The 16,441-nt window shown below is 39.8% G+C and overlaps 2 protein-coding genes and 1 long non-coding RNA gene across 17 annotated transcripts in view; 2 read left to right on the top strand and 1 right to left on the bottom strand.

The window, feature by feature from the left end:
• Positions 1 to 5,937, top strand: part of megf6 (multiple EGF like domains 6) — a 34,586-nt gene extending 28,649 nt beyond the window's left edge. Inside the window, exons 29-34 of the mRNA XM_056756689.1 lie at positions 1,676 to 1,804; positions 1,949 to 2,077; positions 2,185 to 2,313; positions 2,387 to 2,512; positions 2,601 to 2,729; positions 4,853 to 5,937. Coding sequence (XP_056612667.1) covers positions 1,676 to 1,804; positions 1,949 to 2,077; positions 2,185 to 2,313; positions 2,387 to 2,512; positions 2,601 to 2,729; positions 4,853 to 4,917 — 707 coding nt within the window. The 3' untranslated portion in view covers positions 4,918 to 5,937. The remainder of the gene's footprint in view (positions 1 to 1,675; positions 1,805 to 1,948; positions 2,078 to 2,184; positions 2,314 to 2,386; positions 2,513 to 2,600; positions 2,730 to 4,852) is intronic.
• Positions 5,938 to 8,710: 2,773 nt separating this feature from the next.
• Positions 8,711 to 12,361, top strand: LOC130429088 (uncharacterized). The gene is made up of 3 exons (XR_008907535.1): positions 8,711 to 9,002; positions 11,114 to 11,345; positions 12,062 to 12,361. It is a non-coding gene; the product is annotated as an uncharacterized LOC130429088 (long non-coding RNA).
• A 566-nt stretch (positions 12,362 to 12,927) lies between these two features.
• The window catches only part of mecom (MDS1 and EVI1 complex locus), a 176,644-nt gene continuing 173,130 nt past the window's right edge, over positions 12,928 to 16,441 (bottom strand). For all 15 annotated transcript variants that reach the window (XM_056756376.1, XM_056756379.1, XM_056756383.1 and 12 more), the window contains 3 exons: positions 15,377 to 15,616; positions 15,122 to 15,293; positions 12,928 to 14,969 (listed from right to left, as the gene is read on the bottom strand). In XM_056756376.1, the coding sequence (XP_056612354.1) occupies positions 14,841 to 14,969; positions 15,122 to 15,293; positions 15,377 to 15,616 (541 nt within the window). In that variant the 3' untranslated portion in view covers positions 12,928 to 14,840. The remainder of the gene's footprint in view (positions 14,970 to 15,121; positions 15,294 to 15,376; positions 15,617 to 16,441) is intronic.

Raw genomic sequence — 16,441 nt, 5'->3', positions numbered from 1 at the left:
GAGTTGGAACTGTAAGAGTTCTGATGAGTTCATAAGCAAAACAACGCCCCAAAATTCAGTCTGCCCTCTTCCCAATCCTCTCCCAGGGCTTATTTACAATATAAAGTTAACAAATCGTTGTTTCCTGTGTGAGGGAATTTGATCGCAGCGCCCATTTTCCTGAAGAACAGAAGCGAGCGATCAGATTGCTAATCTTCGCGTTCCATCACTCATCAGTGGGAATGGAACGGGACTTTCCAGGAGGGATTTTCTTCACAACGCCGGCCCGGAGCGGCTCACATTCGCCGACGGACGTGCCGCTGCTTACGTCCCCCATGTTTAATGTTTACAGATAGCTATAAGTGGCAGGTTCTCTGTGTTCCGTGTCGGCAGAGCTGGCGGGGAAACAAATAAATAAGCAAGCAAATCAAAGCGATTGGCTTATTGTTTTTCCAATCTAAATTACCCAGAGAAGCATGATTGCTCTTTTACCGCGCTGCCAAATCAGAGCCACTTTGCCGTCGCACTAATGATCTAGAGCTTAAGAAAACTTGTGTGTGGCTTGTGTGTGTTTTTGCACGAGTGTGTGTGATGGAGCGCATATGTGGCTGGTCCTTTAAAAGCATTTTGAAGGATGAGAGGACGTGTGCTAATTGTAGTCATTGAGAATCGGAGGGTTTATTTTAAAATAAGGCCATCTGTGCTGTTGTTGATACTGGAAGACTCTGTCTGGAGCAGAGCTTTGTCAACAGATAAAATGATGATGCGTTTTGAGTGTTCTATGAATGTTTACTGCACAAAATGAATGAGGTTATTCGGTGTTTTTGTCTTGTTTTCTGCTACAAATATCTAAATATTTGAACAGTTCATTCATTTACAAAAACATTTAACAAAAAAATCATGTTTTTTATTGTGTATATCCAATTAATATGGGTTGTTTTATTAAGTAATAATGACTCAAAAAAAACTAACTAACACAAAAAAACATGTTAACATGAAAAAAAACGATTTTTGAAATGTTTTGTTTGTTTTTGCAAAGAAACTCTTTATTTGTAAATCAAGAGACTCATTTACTTAAAAATGAACTCAGGAGAAATTGAAAAGAAAATTTATTGGAGTTTGTTTTCTCACCCTATTGGCATATGTTTGCTTTAGTTTTATGCATATAAGTATACATTGACTTATGAATTGTTTTGATATTTGTACCGGAAAACAAGACAAAAATACAGGTACTAAGTAAGAAATTCATTATTGCAGTTGTTATTCATTATTCTTATGTTAGTGAAGTGATCATGAAATGTTTAATATTAGCCATAGGCTTAGTGTAAAAATAAATAAACAAATCGAGCAACAAAATCCTTTTTTTCTGAGTACAAGTATGGTTTAATACTAAAATAAGATATCTACTGGAAAAACTGTTGACAGTATAATTTTATGCTGGATGTGGATCAATCTGTGTTTGGTAAACCAGCCTCATGTGGTTTCCCTCTAATTCAAATTGAAGACAGATCTTTCCAACTTGTTGAAATACAGAGCTTATAGATCTGAGAGCTAAGACATCCAGTTGTATCCACAACCTTATAAAATTCACCATACCGTTACAAAGCAACCATTTTATCTCATATTTTTCCACAGCTTTGTGTTCTGTAGTGCATCATCATTTGTTTTACGCCATGATAAATTGTCTTTCATGCAGTGTGTCCAGAGGGGCGATCCGGACCACAGTGTTTGAGTTTTTGCACATGTGTGAATGGAGGCATGTGTGATCCTGTGGATGGCACGTGCAGATGTGGGCTGGGCTGGACTGGCCAACACTGTGAACAAGGTTAAACAATAAACAAATGCAATAGAAAAAAATAGAAAAAGTAATGTTCAAATTATGTTTGTAATATAGCACAAAAGTAAATAAATATTTTTGTTAATAATATAATATTTTGTAAATATCAAATATTTTTTGTGTATGTCATAGCTTGTTTCCCAGGTAACTATGGTGTGAACTGTGAGCTGAAGTGTGTGTGTCAGAATAATGGTTCATGCGACCGCATTACCGGATGCTGTTCCTGTACATCTGGATACTACGGTCCCACCTGCCAACACCGTGAGTGCAACTCAACTTTCTTTTTTTTTGCTTGGAGATCTAGCTCCAAGCACAACAAATTATAGTAAAAATATAGAAAACTTACTTGTTATACATCAATATCCCAGAATGCCCTGCTGGCTTTCATGGTGATCTCTGCGCAAAGTCATGTGACTGCAAGCATGGCCACCGGTGTGATCATGTGACTGGACAGTGCGAATGTTCTCCAGGTTACCACGGCGATCAGTGTAAAAATCGTGAGTCATTTCATTCAGTCATTTCAATAACACCGTCATGAAACATGAAATTATTCAAGTTACTATAACTTAGGTTGTGACGCCGGACGTTACGGGCATGGCTGTGCAGAACTCTGTGAGTGCGATGGGGAACCCTGCGATCCAACGACAGGACAGTGTCTCTGTTCTCCTGGAAAGACTGGGGAGCACTGTGAGAAAGGTACACATGTCACACACAGACATTTACAGTACAGACATGAGCCAACCATTCTTTCAACTTTAACCTTCATTCTCTCTCTCGCACTCAGAGTGTGACATCAGGTTTTACGGTCCAGGTTGTTCCTTGCAATGTCAGTGTGCACATGGAGGAGAGTGTGACCAGCGCACAGGTCACTGTGCCTGTCCTCTTACCTGGATGGGACCCACCTGTGAGGAAGGTTAGCATGTTTTCAATTCAGTTATTAATTATTTATATAACACTTTTAACCATTTTCATTGTTGCAAAGGAGCTTTACATACATTGTAATTAAAATGAAATAATAATAATCAATAAATAAAACAAGAACATTTAAAATAAATAAAATACATGGTACTATTGCAAGATATTCTCAATGTTCATGTATGCCGGGTCACTTTGCTACCACCATTAAGAAAAGCAAATATATTTTCCTATATATTAACTGTCACTATATTAAATCATTTAATACATATTTGAGAACATAAAGAATAAAATTATTAATATATTACAAAATTACAGCTAAATAGATTAATACAATTGCTGCTTTTAATTACTGAAATATAAGCACTTTTGTTACAATATCTGGAAATGAATGTCTTTTTTATTTATATTTATTATATATTATTATTTCATATATTGCATCATATATAATATCAGTATATTTTCATATATTTTGTTGGTAATGGCAGTCGTTTTATGGGTGTCCTCAAAAACATTTCATATTCTAAAAAATATATATTTTTTAAGTTAGCCTATGATGATAATAATTAGACAAAAATACCATAGAAGTCTATGATGTGTAATCGTGTATCTGTGTCTCTGCAGCATGGTCTCAATTTCAAACAGCTCGTGCATGTTCACTCTCTGTCTTTAATCTGTCACCATCACAACATCTTTCTTTCCCTAAATTCCACTTCTCCCTTCATTCCTGTCAGTCACGTGACACGAACCCGACGGCTCAAATCATTTCTCTGAACTTGTGTGACAGCATGCGTGTCAGCTTCAGTCTTGTGTGTGGATGATGGGTTCTGAGCTGTTAAAGGCCCCCTGTCTGTCTGTGTAACAGTGCCTCTCTCTGACAGTTATTTTAAATGAAACACAGCGGGATGTTTCACAGAGTGTGTGTTTTGTGAATGAGTATATGTGGGTTTATGAATGTATGAGTGTGTCGGTGTAGGATCACACAAATCAACACACCCACACTCGTCCGCTCACACAACCTCTAAACCTTCACAGGCCTAAAAATACAAACAGTTCTTTCACATTTGCTTCTCATTTTCAGAGTACCAGAATATGTTCTCATTAACACTTCATCTCATAACGTTTGCCTTTCTGCATTTCTCTGTTTGAATTGAATGTATGTTTTATATGGATATGTCTGATTGCTGCTTTCATTGGTTGGTTGGTCAAAGCAGCATTCCAGAGATGTTTGTCCTATAATTAAATAGAAACAAATGAGAAAACCGTTAAAATACATTGAAGGAGCAATGTGAAGATATCTAGCGGTTCAGTCCACCCCTCCCTTTCAAAGGACAACGGTGGCTAACACAGGACAAATATGTTGTCACGTTTTCGCTTTTTTGTCGGAGGAGATAACATATTTACGAAATGCGCTCTGTAGAGCAGTTTGTCCGTTTAGGGCTACTGTAGAAACAACATGGCGAATTGCATGTAAGGGGACCCGCAGTGTATGTAGACAGAAATAGCTCATTCTAAGGTTATAAAAAGATAACGCTTCATTATGTAAGGTCTTTATACACCTCTGAACACACAGTTATGTATATTATATTTTATTTCTGTCAATAGATCATCCAAAAAATTACACACTGGACCTTTAAGAGCATGGAGCAGTAAAGCTTAAGTAGATTGTACATTTGAAATTATCTGGATTTGAGTACATTTTATGAGAAATATACTAAATTTATAAAATCAATATTCGTATCAATTATTAAAGGAAATATTCAAATCTTGAATAAATTGCATTATGCATTTCTTGTTCTGTTCAACACAAAAGAAGATATTTTGAAGAATGTAGGAAAGCAAACAGTTCTGGGCGCTTGTGACTGTCATTGTCATTTCTTCTACTATTGTAGTGAATGGTGGCCAAGAACTGTTTGGTTAGAAGCAGTCTTCCAAATATTTTTCTCTGTGTTCATCAGAACAAATAAATGTATACAGATTTGGAACGACTCGAGCTTGAGTAAATGATGACAGAATTCATTTTTTGGGCGGTGAACTGTCCCTTTAAAAAGCTGATGATGGTGAAAAAAACTAAATCGGTCAATATCAATAAGACCGTAATCACATTTATTTGTCTTTCAGGTGCTCTTGTAGACCACATACCTCTATATGTGCAGAAGCGGCGACGACGTGTTTCACACTCCTAGTGTGCCAAGCACACACTCTTCCCTACCGCCCCGCCAGAAGACCAGTGGCTGTAGCAAATGAGTTTGCAAGTGTGTATGTGACTTGTTATTATGGGTTTTCCCCCAGACGGGAAAAGCCACAGAAGAATTAGTATGAGGAAGCGTTGCAAGCATCGCTCCTTCTGGATACACACACAACCACTGACGTGTATTCGTTTGAACATACATCGGCAGGTTTTAATGTGCACACATATAACAGAGGACTAGTTTGACATAACTTATAAATATAAGATGTTTGTGACACACGATCTGTGTGTGTGTGTGTGTAAATGTTTGTGAGTGCACCGTACAAAACAAACATCCCACATCAGACAGTCAAACCAAACCATCTGATCGGCCCAACGCCCACCGAGCCACAAATCCCAACCAAACCTCTCTATTACAGGATCAGAGTTAAGCCTCAACCGCTTCCAATTCTATAGTACATACCGCAAATACACCGCTCAAGTGTCACTCAAACAAACCTCCAATCAGAACGCACCAACACTCGGTGTTCCATACATATCATGCACAGTCTAAAATGTACCTTGTAAATGTACGCCAAATACATTCTCTTTACAACACTGCCTCTTAAATACTCTTTTGTGGTCCTTTTCTGGGGTTTCTGAGTTGGAATTGGAAACATTTGTACTATTTTTGTTAAAAGTTGGGCACACTCCATACGGTTGAACATTGTGGGTGTCATGCATTTCCTGTGACTGTATATCCAACTGACTTTAGCCACATGTAAATATTCTGTGTTGTCACTCATCATGGTGCCATCCGAAGTAAATTGTTAAAACTGAGCTGTCCGACGGGATTTAGGCCCAACCTGATGCTTGTAAACTGAATGGGCAGTTTCTCCAAAGATCGACACGCCAGATCTTACATGCCAAACAATCCTAATCCATACAAATGGCGGTGCTCAGTTTGATCCTTTACTGTATAAAATGCTGTAGTTTTTTTTCCCTCTGCCTTTGTTCCTCATGATTTGATCAAACTTTGTTGATATATGTACTGGTGCTAAAAACTTGATTAAACATGTTTGTACCAAAAAATTGTTGTGATTACAACAGTGAAATCTAAAGCATAAAGGCTATTAGTTTTGATCAGCCGAGTGTAACATTTCTGTTTCTAGGACATGGTTATGTAGGTAAAGGGTAGTAGGACATTGTGGATGTAATGTGGATGTGATATCACACTAGGATGACAGCATGCACCACTCAGATGGAAGGGTCATACGAACCAGAGGTCACCTGCCTACGCCTGTCACCCACCGACAGCCCACCTGAGTGGAACGGGTCCCTCTTGGTGCCTGTGCGTGTGTGTTTGTCTTTGTCACTGTTCTCAGCGTGGACCGTCCCAACAGCATTACTCAAGTTCAGTGGACCGTCACCGCAGGTGGGAGAGCCAGGCGGAGACCCCCACGCCCTGACGCGCTACCCCGCGTGAGTGATGGAAGCTGGTGGGAGAGCCCCCGAGTCTGATAGATTGGAGGGGGCAGCGCTGGCCGCACCGTGTTGTGACAGCCTACAGATGTTCTCCAATAATGTTTACCTCAAGCAATGGATGACACACACCTGTTTCCAGTCAAACAGGGCTCTTGAGGGCATCCATCCATACGCGCACACACACCTGAGTCCAGTCAAACAGCCCCCCCTAGCCCATTCATTCAGTACGGTATGGGTGGCCGTGATACAGTACACCAGCTTTGATCAGCGAATAGGACACGCTCCCAATGACTGGACAAAGGTACATGTTGTCTTTTTGGGCTGCTGGAGATGGTTTATGAAGTCGAAGCCAATAGTCTATTTAGCTGCTGACAATTCCATAGTCGTGTACAAGTTTGGGCGAAACGCCAAGCGATTTGAGATGGATTTAGTTTTACTGCCCCGGCCTCGGCGCATGCAGTCGCCAATCTCTGCGTTCAATAAAAAGTATAATTAAACTAAGGCATGCAGATGAATATGAACTGCGTTTAAAATATCTCCTTCAAATGAACGTCTTGCGAAGCAAAGAAATGGCGCCGGTGGTTTGTTGCACATAGCCAGGCCTAAAACGTCCCAACAATTCTTTACGGTGTCGACGTATCTCTGCATTTACAACGCGATTTGACATATGGATGTAATAAAATGAAAACACAACCCAGCCTCTGTGTTACTCGTATAATTCAGATTTAGTTAAATAAGCGAAGACAGGCCTTGTATTTTGAAAGACAGCCAGATCGGAGCCCGCTGTGATGAAAGAAGCCATTGGAGGGTTTAGATGCGATCTCGCGGGAACTTTAGCGCGGAAATTGCGCGTGCTGTGTCAGCGAAGCGGCGCTATCGCTCCGCTGTCTTTTCGCACCGAACAGATTACTCTCTTCTTTTCCTTAGCTCGCCGGTTCCCGCAGGACCGCGCCGTTTGAACCGGCGAAAAATTGAAGAGAGACCCAGGGAAATCAACTCAATGGAGTCTCGCATCATTTGGGCCACTGGCTGTACAGAAACAACAAACTCAGATGCCAAGGAGCTGCTCTGGAGATGAGTATCAGCGAACTCTCCCACACTATCCGTCTGTGAAGGCATCTGGGAGGGTGTAAAATCCGAATCTGATCTAAACTTTACAGTAAAAGTACACATTTAGATGAGTTCTTGTCTCCGGATTGAACAAGTAGACGGCCGGGAACAGTCACGCGGTCTTAAAGGTCCAGTGTGACTTTTTTGGAGGATATATTGACAGAAATCCAATATAATATACATAGATATGTCTATTGGGGTTTATAAAGAGCTTACACGACGCTATTTCTATGTACATACACCGCGGGTCCCCTTATATTTGATATAGCATATATTTCATGTATAGCATATATTTAGATGTACTGTCAAACCAACCGTCAAAGTGTTTCGAACGGGGGGGGGGTGGGGAGGGGCAGAGTGAGCGTTTGGTTGCCATTCGCAACCTTGCCGCTAGATTTCATTGACTGGACCTTTAATTCAATGCAAATCATTTCTTTAGAGCATTTTACAACGCTAAGGATTTTTATAAAGTTATCATATTTTACAACCTTTAGAAACCATGGTTTGAACTCAAGTTATTGTAACAATTTTCATGTTTTTATCTATTGATTAAATTTTCAATACGGTTTCAATTATAGTTTAAAAGTCCTAGGGGGAGACTGGTCAATTGTACTGCCCTATGGCTGTAGCCTATACCATACCATGTGCATTGCAAAACAGGTTTATATAAAATACAGAAAAATATATAATAATTGTATTATAAAAGAAATAAGGAAAAATAAATCATAGACAACAGGACAATTAAACAATACATAAGTTTGACACAACTATACATTCTTTCATAAGATGTAAAAAAATTCATATCACTTTTAAGCACGTGTCTTATAAAAGTTAAGCTGTTTTGTTAAAACGCATCTCTCAACGACCAACCATTTCAAATAAAAAGCACAGACGCATCTGTGGACGTCCCATTTGAAATCTGGAAATCCCCCCGTTTAAGTAAAGAGACAATCAGCACGCAGAATCTCTGTGTATATGTAAAGCACACTATCATACTTTCGTCTTTTAACAGGAACCCGTCATTAATCTAGATTATTCAGGGATCATTTAACAGGTTCTGGGTGAGTGTGAATGCGCAAGGCTTCGTGCTGTGTAAACACACGTCACGGTGGGCCGCTAGGGGGCGCGCGGCGCAGCCTTGTTGCGCGCCTGTGGTCAATCCGGAACGCCGAACCCTCCGCGCACCTGAATACTCACAAACTCCATGTTTCACAACCATTAATGTGGCATTTAATTTTGCTCCCGCACTATTAGAGCTGAACGTCTGTCATATTGTCTTAGAAATGTGCGTTTAAACTACTTTGCTGGGACAAGATTAGACTGTGGTTGCTTTCTATCGTTCTAGATCTAGATGGTGGGTGTATATCAGCGCATTACTGAAAGGAAATTTGGCAGTATATTTCCACCAAGTGAAAACAGCTCGAAGGTCTAAATTATAGCAATAAAACCCCAAACTACAGTCAAGGAGCAGCCCTTAATTCCAGTGCGTCACGCGCGTTATCTAAGGTAAGCGAGTTAACCAGCACAATTACTTCTTCATCCAGTTCTCGTTTAAAGGTTATTTACGTAAGTCTTGCGGACCTCTGAGGCATTTTAAACAGTAAGCCTTTCCCAAACACATCTTGTCATATTAAAACCATATGCATGGCGGCATGGCCGCTCACACTGAGTGCCCATCAATAACGCTAATGACCCGTTTCCCGGGGATCACAACAAATACCCGAATGAAACCGCCGGGCTTTAACGGGGCCGCTGCTCCTTCCGCGGCTTACGAGCTGTCACGTATCCAACTGCAGCCGCCACCGGCACGACTTTATCAAAAACAGCAAAAGCATGAAAAGAGTGCGCGGTTTGCGAGGGAGATATTAAAAGAAAAACTCACAGGGAGACGTAAAAGCCACATCGATCCGTGCCAGCTGTAAGACAATCTGGGCTATTACAATTTAACAGTCATTCACAAAAGTAAAACCATGTTTTTGTGCCTAATAGTGAGGGAATAGCGTTAGACGACTGGTGCAATGCACGAGAACTAGTTACTGTGATTTCTATTTTAAATAATAATTCTCAAAAAATATAAAATCTTCTGTAAGATTTTGTTGGCAGAACTACAGGCGCGTTACTGTTGGAAAAGAGCGCAACAAACTTTGGAGCGTTAATAATAACACACCCACCCGAACACAACGTTTAATAACTTTATTATAAAAGTTTTGTAAATTGATGTAAAGATTCGTAAAATAATGTTATGTAATGCTTTTATGACGTTGTGGAATTGTTGTTGTCAGTAATAAAGAAAAAACATTCTTGGAACATCGTTTGAACATACTAACTTGAAATAAAGGTTGTGCGCTTTATTTAGAACATAACACGTATAAATAAACTGTTTAAAACATTTATTTCTTAAATGTATGTATAATGCATTTATATAATGTTGTGTTGTTAAATTAAATGCAACGAATGTAATGCAAATAACTGTTCAGTAATATTAAGCATCTGTTAATGTAGTTCATAAAAGTATTGCTTTTGCAATGCAAAAATCATGGGTTTGATCCTAGGGAACACGAATGGTTCAATGTTTTTTTAAAGCAGTATAGAATGAATGCATGAATGTGGTGTTTTCACAGTTTAAGAACATTTCGAAGCACAAGAAACAATTAAACATGAATGTCATCAATGTAGAAGCTTATAATCTCTAATACCATTAACTTTCCATGCTTTGCATTTTGTCTCAAAACTTGCTTTACTGGAATTGACTAAAGATGGAACTCTCTCTCAATCCTCTGCCGTGCCCATCATGCATGCCTATGGTACATCCTGTAAAAGTCGGGCAGTGTCTGCGCAAGCCCACCTCCATGCACGTCTGGTGCTGTTTCTGTTGGCGTGGTTGGATGTGATGTGCCAAGTTAATCAGGGAGAGAGTGCCAGCAGTGTCACACCCAGCACTCAGGGGCTGTGATAGATGTCCTGACCAGGGCCGCGGTGCCACGCTGGAGTGATGGCAGAGCGCATGGGCATGTTTTAATCCACATTAGAAAGAAAGGCCTGTGTTTAAACGCACATGCGAGAGAGGGATGTTGTGTGTGCGGCTGTTCTGTGCCTTTGCCAAAAGACTCATTAGTTCATTGGATGAGCAGGGGAAATGCAATGGAGCAATGGGAAATTCCAGCATTAAATGCAACTGCTCCCTTGAGATGGACAAATGTGTGCGTGTTTGAATGGGAGGGGCGCACACACAGTCATATTGACTGTATATTGCACAGATGCTCAACCATTTTTTTTTACCCTGCCGGACTGGCATCACAAAAAGCAAACGTTTTACTTGCAGTGCATAAAAATGTGTAGAGTACGTGTAAGATGTACTGACAACACAGTAATGATCCAACAGGGTGATGGTTTTATCAACTGTCCCGAAACACTCTCATACTGGTTCCGGACCATTGGGCCATTCGTATCGTTGAGGCCCGACGAGCACCTGATTGTTAAGACAACCCGATGATGATTGCATAGATGTCGACCTGTAGAAGCAGATCCTTCTGCGTGATCATTCATAGCGTAACAGACATACACACCAAACAGCTGGTCAGTAATGGTCCATGCCGGCCTCTTTTCCTCCTCTGTAGACCCATTATCACCTTCACCCTACTACAGCACCCACAAACCCCTCTCCAGCCAACCTCATCAAAGTGGGACGACCTGCTGTGACCTCATCAGCGCTGGCTGACCCATGATGACCTCATCAAAGCAGGACGCCTCACTGAGCTCAGAGACTGACAGGTTGCACTGACCATCGAGGAGAAAAGCGGCCCATCAATTATCAGAGAGTGCGACACCGATTTTACTGCTCAGATATCGGTAGGCACACATCACTTGACGTTTCAGTTTGAACTCAAGAAAAACTCACTTTGGTCCGGTTTGATTTAAATGAAGTAAATTAAATTGTGACTCGGGTGGATTAGATGTCACTTTGTGAAGTCAAGGGCAGAAGGCCACTGTTTGTGTTTAGAGTATATTTACACAGTTCGCTCTAGACAGTAGAAACAAGATAGGGTTTATGTGGAAGGAAAAACAAAGGGGGTCTTAACTAATTTTCCCAAGCAAATCCCACCCGCCTTTCACCACACACACAAAGCCTCAAACCAAGACAACCAGTCATCACCCCTCTCGCAATGACATCCACCCACTACAGTTCAGGAAAAAAGAACAGGGTGACAAAAGGCCTGAGAGAAAGAATAGAAATAATAGAGTGATAAAATGATGGTATGTTGTAACATTCCTTTGGAACTTTATAAAACATTTCTGATATGATTTTGAAAGAAAGTTGGAGGATTAAAAGTGTGCGAAAGAAAGTCTGACCGAGTTCCCAAAAAAACGCTGGATTCCATTTAAAGAAAGAAGGAAAAAGAAAGAGATGTCATTCGTACGTTGTTTCTCATTGAGAGTTTGAGCGATGAGCCAGGTCATCACATCTCTCCACCTCATCCATCATTTCCCTCAAACAAACAAGTGCAACGCAGATCTTTTCTCTCTCTGCTCCCTTTCACCAGCTTTTCTCTCCTTCTCTCTTTCAGACTCGCAGCGACTGTGGGACAGTAGAAGACTGTGAGAGAGATGACCAGAGATCAGACTCGCACTGCGTCTGTCTGGCAGCGTGCGTGGAGACTTTATGCGTCTCAGTGTGAAATAATTCAAGTGGGTGTTTGGAAGAGATTTTCTTTTTTGGTTAAATGCGACTGTATTGCTTCTGTGTGAGAACTTCAGGTGGCACCATCTGCTTGTCAGAATTTTTAAGTGTCTAACTGAGAGATATACAGTATATTAAGTTCTAATGACAATGAAGTAGGATATGCACAAAGGTTAATATAGTATCATGGGAATAGAGTGAACGTTTTGCATAAAATATAGAAAGTCTTTTTAAAAAGTTCATTGTGACATTTTCAGGACAGTTTCATTGTAATAAAAAGTAACTGAATTGTATAAAAAATATGAATTGTGAAGTATTTAGGCTATTGAATGCATTCCATTGATTTTATTTTATTATAATTTGTTTTAGTCTAAAAATATTATGTATTACAATATATGAAATAAATATTAAAATATGAAATTATGTAAATTGTAATTGTATTTACAATTATTATATAATAATCTAATATATATTATCTAAAACATACTAGTTTTGTCCCAAAATAACTCAGATTCAAGGAATCATGTTTTTTTATTGTACATTCCAATTTATATCAATCAAACTGTTGGTTTGTTTTGATTTCAGCCATAATAACTAACAAAATACAGCTTACTAACACAATAAAAACATGATAACATAATTAAAACGCAGTTTATCTCATTTTAGAACCAAACTCTTCATACATTTATTGCATTTTTCAATGATCCTGAAATAGGCTTTATTCTTTTTCTGGGAAACAGCTTATGGCCGATTTCTAAATTGAAATGATGTTAATTTACCATGAAATGATGTGTCCTTTACAAATAAACTGACCTTGTGTGGAAGATGAGGCGATATTGCTAAAAACTGAGACAGAGACGTTTAGAGAGTGCACAGTCCGCCCACACAGGAGTTCTTTATTTCTCAGTAACTCCTCCCACAGTATAGAATTATAATGCAATACAGTTACATTGTAGAAAGCATTAAAACAGAAGTACCTCAATTCACTGATTACTTTTAAAAATGGGATTATAAACATCGACAAAACAAAAAATAAAAAAGTGAAATAGGAAAGATCTGGTCCTCGTGAGGATAAACAAAATCTGGCATTTGTCATAGGTTTGGCACAAGAAATCAACATGGACCCAGACGTCACACAAGCTTGCAGACAACCATAGAAAATGTCAGTTACAGCTTGGACCAATCATGCGTTTTATGAAGAAATAATATCAGCTGTTTTTATTCTTTCTTTCCATTTTTCCTCTATTTTATCATTTTTTTATATTTTACAGTTGAATCAATAAATTGTCATACAAAAAAACCTAAGTAATATCTATATCATTTACCAGTTTCATTAGAAGTATAAGCTGTGATGGTACGTTTAATACTATCTGGCATTCAGAGACATTTCTACAAACCCCAGTAGACCATGTGGAGTCTTTTCCCCGAAATATCAGTGTGAAATTCTCATTTTCACCGCAAGGGGGTGCTCGAGAGCAGTGCTATTCAGTAAACAAACTACAGTTTGCAGAGAAATAAATACAACTTTCAAGATACACAGAAATTACATTGATGACATTAACCAAGAAAAAAAAGGACAAAAACAAAGCAACAAATGACAAGGGAAAAAAATAAGGAACCCATGATTGTCTATAAATGAAAGACACAAGAGGATGGTGTATAGCTAAAAACTAGCATTCAGGTTATTTAGTGGTATGGTTCGCCAACGAATGGACGGGGTTACCATGAAAACGACAGAATGCCCTTCTAGTTTTTATCATAAACTAGTTTATTTTCTCAGTTTAGAAAAAGTGATTTGAGCTCTGTTTTTTACAACCGTTTTTCCACCGTAAAACAACTAAAAGGGCGTCTGTTGTCGCACAGACTGGTGGGTAAGTGGGTTATGCAGTGCTTTCATTGGACAGAACTTGCAAATAGTCACCGTCTCGCTCCTAACACCTTTTTTAAAAGCAGCTACCGTGAGAGGTCTCAAGTTCACACCTTTTGAGTGTAATTGTTTACTTTTTAAATCACAAACTTAATGATATCCTACCCTCAACCCCTGATTCGCACTTTTCATACGTTTGTTAACTTGTACGTTTCTGCACAAGAAGAAACAGCTGAAATGCTTCAAAAACACATGCGTTCGTGTTTCCTTTCTGTATTTGCGTTTTTGTGTGACATTGTTCACAGATATTTACATGCCGGCAGGCTCTTGTGCCTGTACACACAGCGATCACATTTGTCTTGTGGAAGACTCTTGTCTGTTACTCTTAGTAACCATCAGCGGACAAAACTCACAAACATGACACCAACAGCAATTTTAAAAACTGTTCACCAGCTGCCACAGCTGTGCAAAATATTGAAACTTGACAGAATAAATACAATTATTATTATTATGTATTACTACTATTGTCATCATCGTCTTCTTCATCATCACCATCAAAATTACAGACACTATTGTCATTGCTACTAACTATATTCAATCAATCAAACAGTCAATCAATCAATATTTGTTCATGTATATGGATAGTGTTCTGCTATACACGGTCACTGGTTGTGTACAGTATAGGTGTATGACAATCTGGGCACTTGTGCAAGTGTGTGTACTGTACGTGTTGTGGACCGGGGACTCCAGCGATAGTAACACAATGTTGTTAAGTAACGTCTTGTAGTACGTGAGGGTGTCATACGTGACTGAGAGACTGAATTGCGCTGGTTTCTGCGGCGCGGGCCAAGCTGTGCCACATCGGGGCATTATGGGTAGACGAGTGGAGCGGATCCTTATCGGCTAAAGACAGCATCATGGCGTACGCCTATAGACAGAGAAATATACAATTACACACCCGTGCATGTACAGTTTTTATGTAAACACATGCTTCTAAGTGAGCAATGCTTGAGTAAACTATTATAAATGTTCATGAACAACTAATGATTTAAGAAAGAAATCATAGTTTCGTAATGATACCTGTGATTTAGACTTTCTGTACAGGGGCTGTTTAATCCCTTCTTGCAGGTGGGCAGGGCCAAAGCTGCTGACATCACCATCGCTAAGATCGCCGTCCTCCATACTAAAGTGGCGGATGTGATCCATAGTGGAAAAACTGCTGTGATCTTCATCTTCCTCATCCTCATTAAATCTGAAAATCACGCATAGAAATCATTTTAAGAACTTCACGACGGTGTATATCTTAGTTCTGGTGTACGTTTTTTGCACAAGTACCTTTGTGGTGAGGATTTGCTGTTCAATTCCAGATCATCTGCTCCCTCAAAATCCATGTCGTCGTTTATGATATCATGGTCCAGATTGCTAGTCACACCTTCATCGCTGGGTTTCCTAGCGCTCTCACTGCGCTCTGCCTCCTCTTCCTCTGCGCCAAGCTCCTCCCCTTCCTCCTCATCCAGGTCACGTGACCCGGACCCAGGCAGGGCTTTATCCCCATCAAAATGGCTGCCATTCAGTCTGCGGAGAATAGAGACGGTCGTCAGAAATGATGTTAGACAGGACACGCAGTATGAAGTAAATCGTTCAGTGCAGAAACAACGATCTGTTTGTTAAAAAGAAATTAACCACGTTGAAAAGTAGAAACACATGCCCACTTTTTTTCTGAGCGAGAGGAAATGCTGGAGAAAGAAAGTAGTGGAGTGTTTGGCTGAATGTGAGACGAGGGGACCCCGGTTCGTCATCAGTTATGAGGGCTGGCAGAAATGAGCCGCCCATCGACAGGGTACTTAGACTGCAGGCCTCTTCACTTCCTGTCTCTCACAAACAGCTCACCTCTCCTCTTTCCCTGGTTTATTTTCTTCTTTATCTCCAATTCATCTAATAGGCCAAATATTTAGCTGACAGCCCATTTGGTGAGTGGATGGAAGGAGCTGCCAAAGCAGTCATTTCCCCACAGAGACAGAGACAGAGCAGCTATCCAAACTCTCTCTCTCTCATACACACACACACACACACACACACAAAGAAACCAGCCAATGGCACCACATCATGCCTAAATTGCTTGTTCTGTCACGATTCTCTTTACTCCTAAAATTTAAAATAGAAACTTCCCATCTGAACTTAAAGAGTGGGAGAGAAAATTACGAAGAGAGAGAGAAAATACAAGTCTGTGTGTACAGATGTGCAAGAACAGCAATGAAAATATTACGGAGAACTATTGCTCAAGGACGATTATAGGACGTCTATTAAAAAACCTCAACAGGAAATGTTTTTAGCCAGAAATGATGGATAAGAGAGAGAAATAGAGCGAGTGAAAGATAAAAAGAGACGTTGAGTCGGAAC

The sequence above is a fragment of the Triplophysa dalaica genome, chromosome 9 (assembly GCF_015846415.1).
Source record: "Triplophysa dalaica isolate WHDGS20190420 chromosome 9, ASM1584641v1, whole genome shotgun sequence".
Lineage (NCBI taxonomy): Eukaryota > Metazoa > Chordata > Actinopteri > Cypriniformes > Nemacheilidae > Triplophysa > Triplophysa dalaica.
Note: the sequence above shows the minus strand (reverse complement) of the source record. Positions and strands in the feature narration are given on the sequence as shown.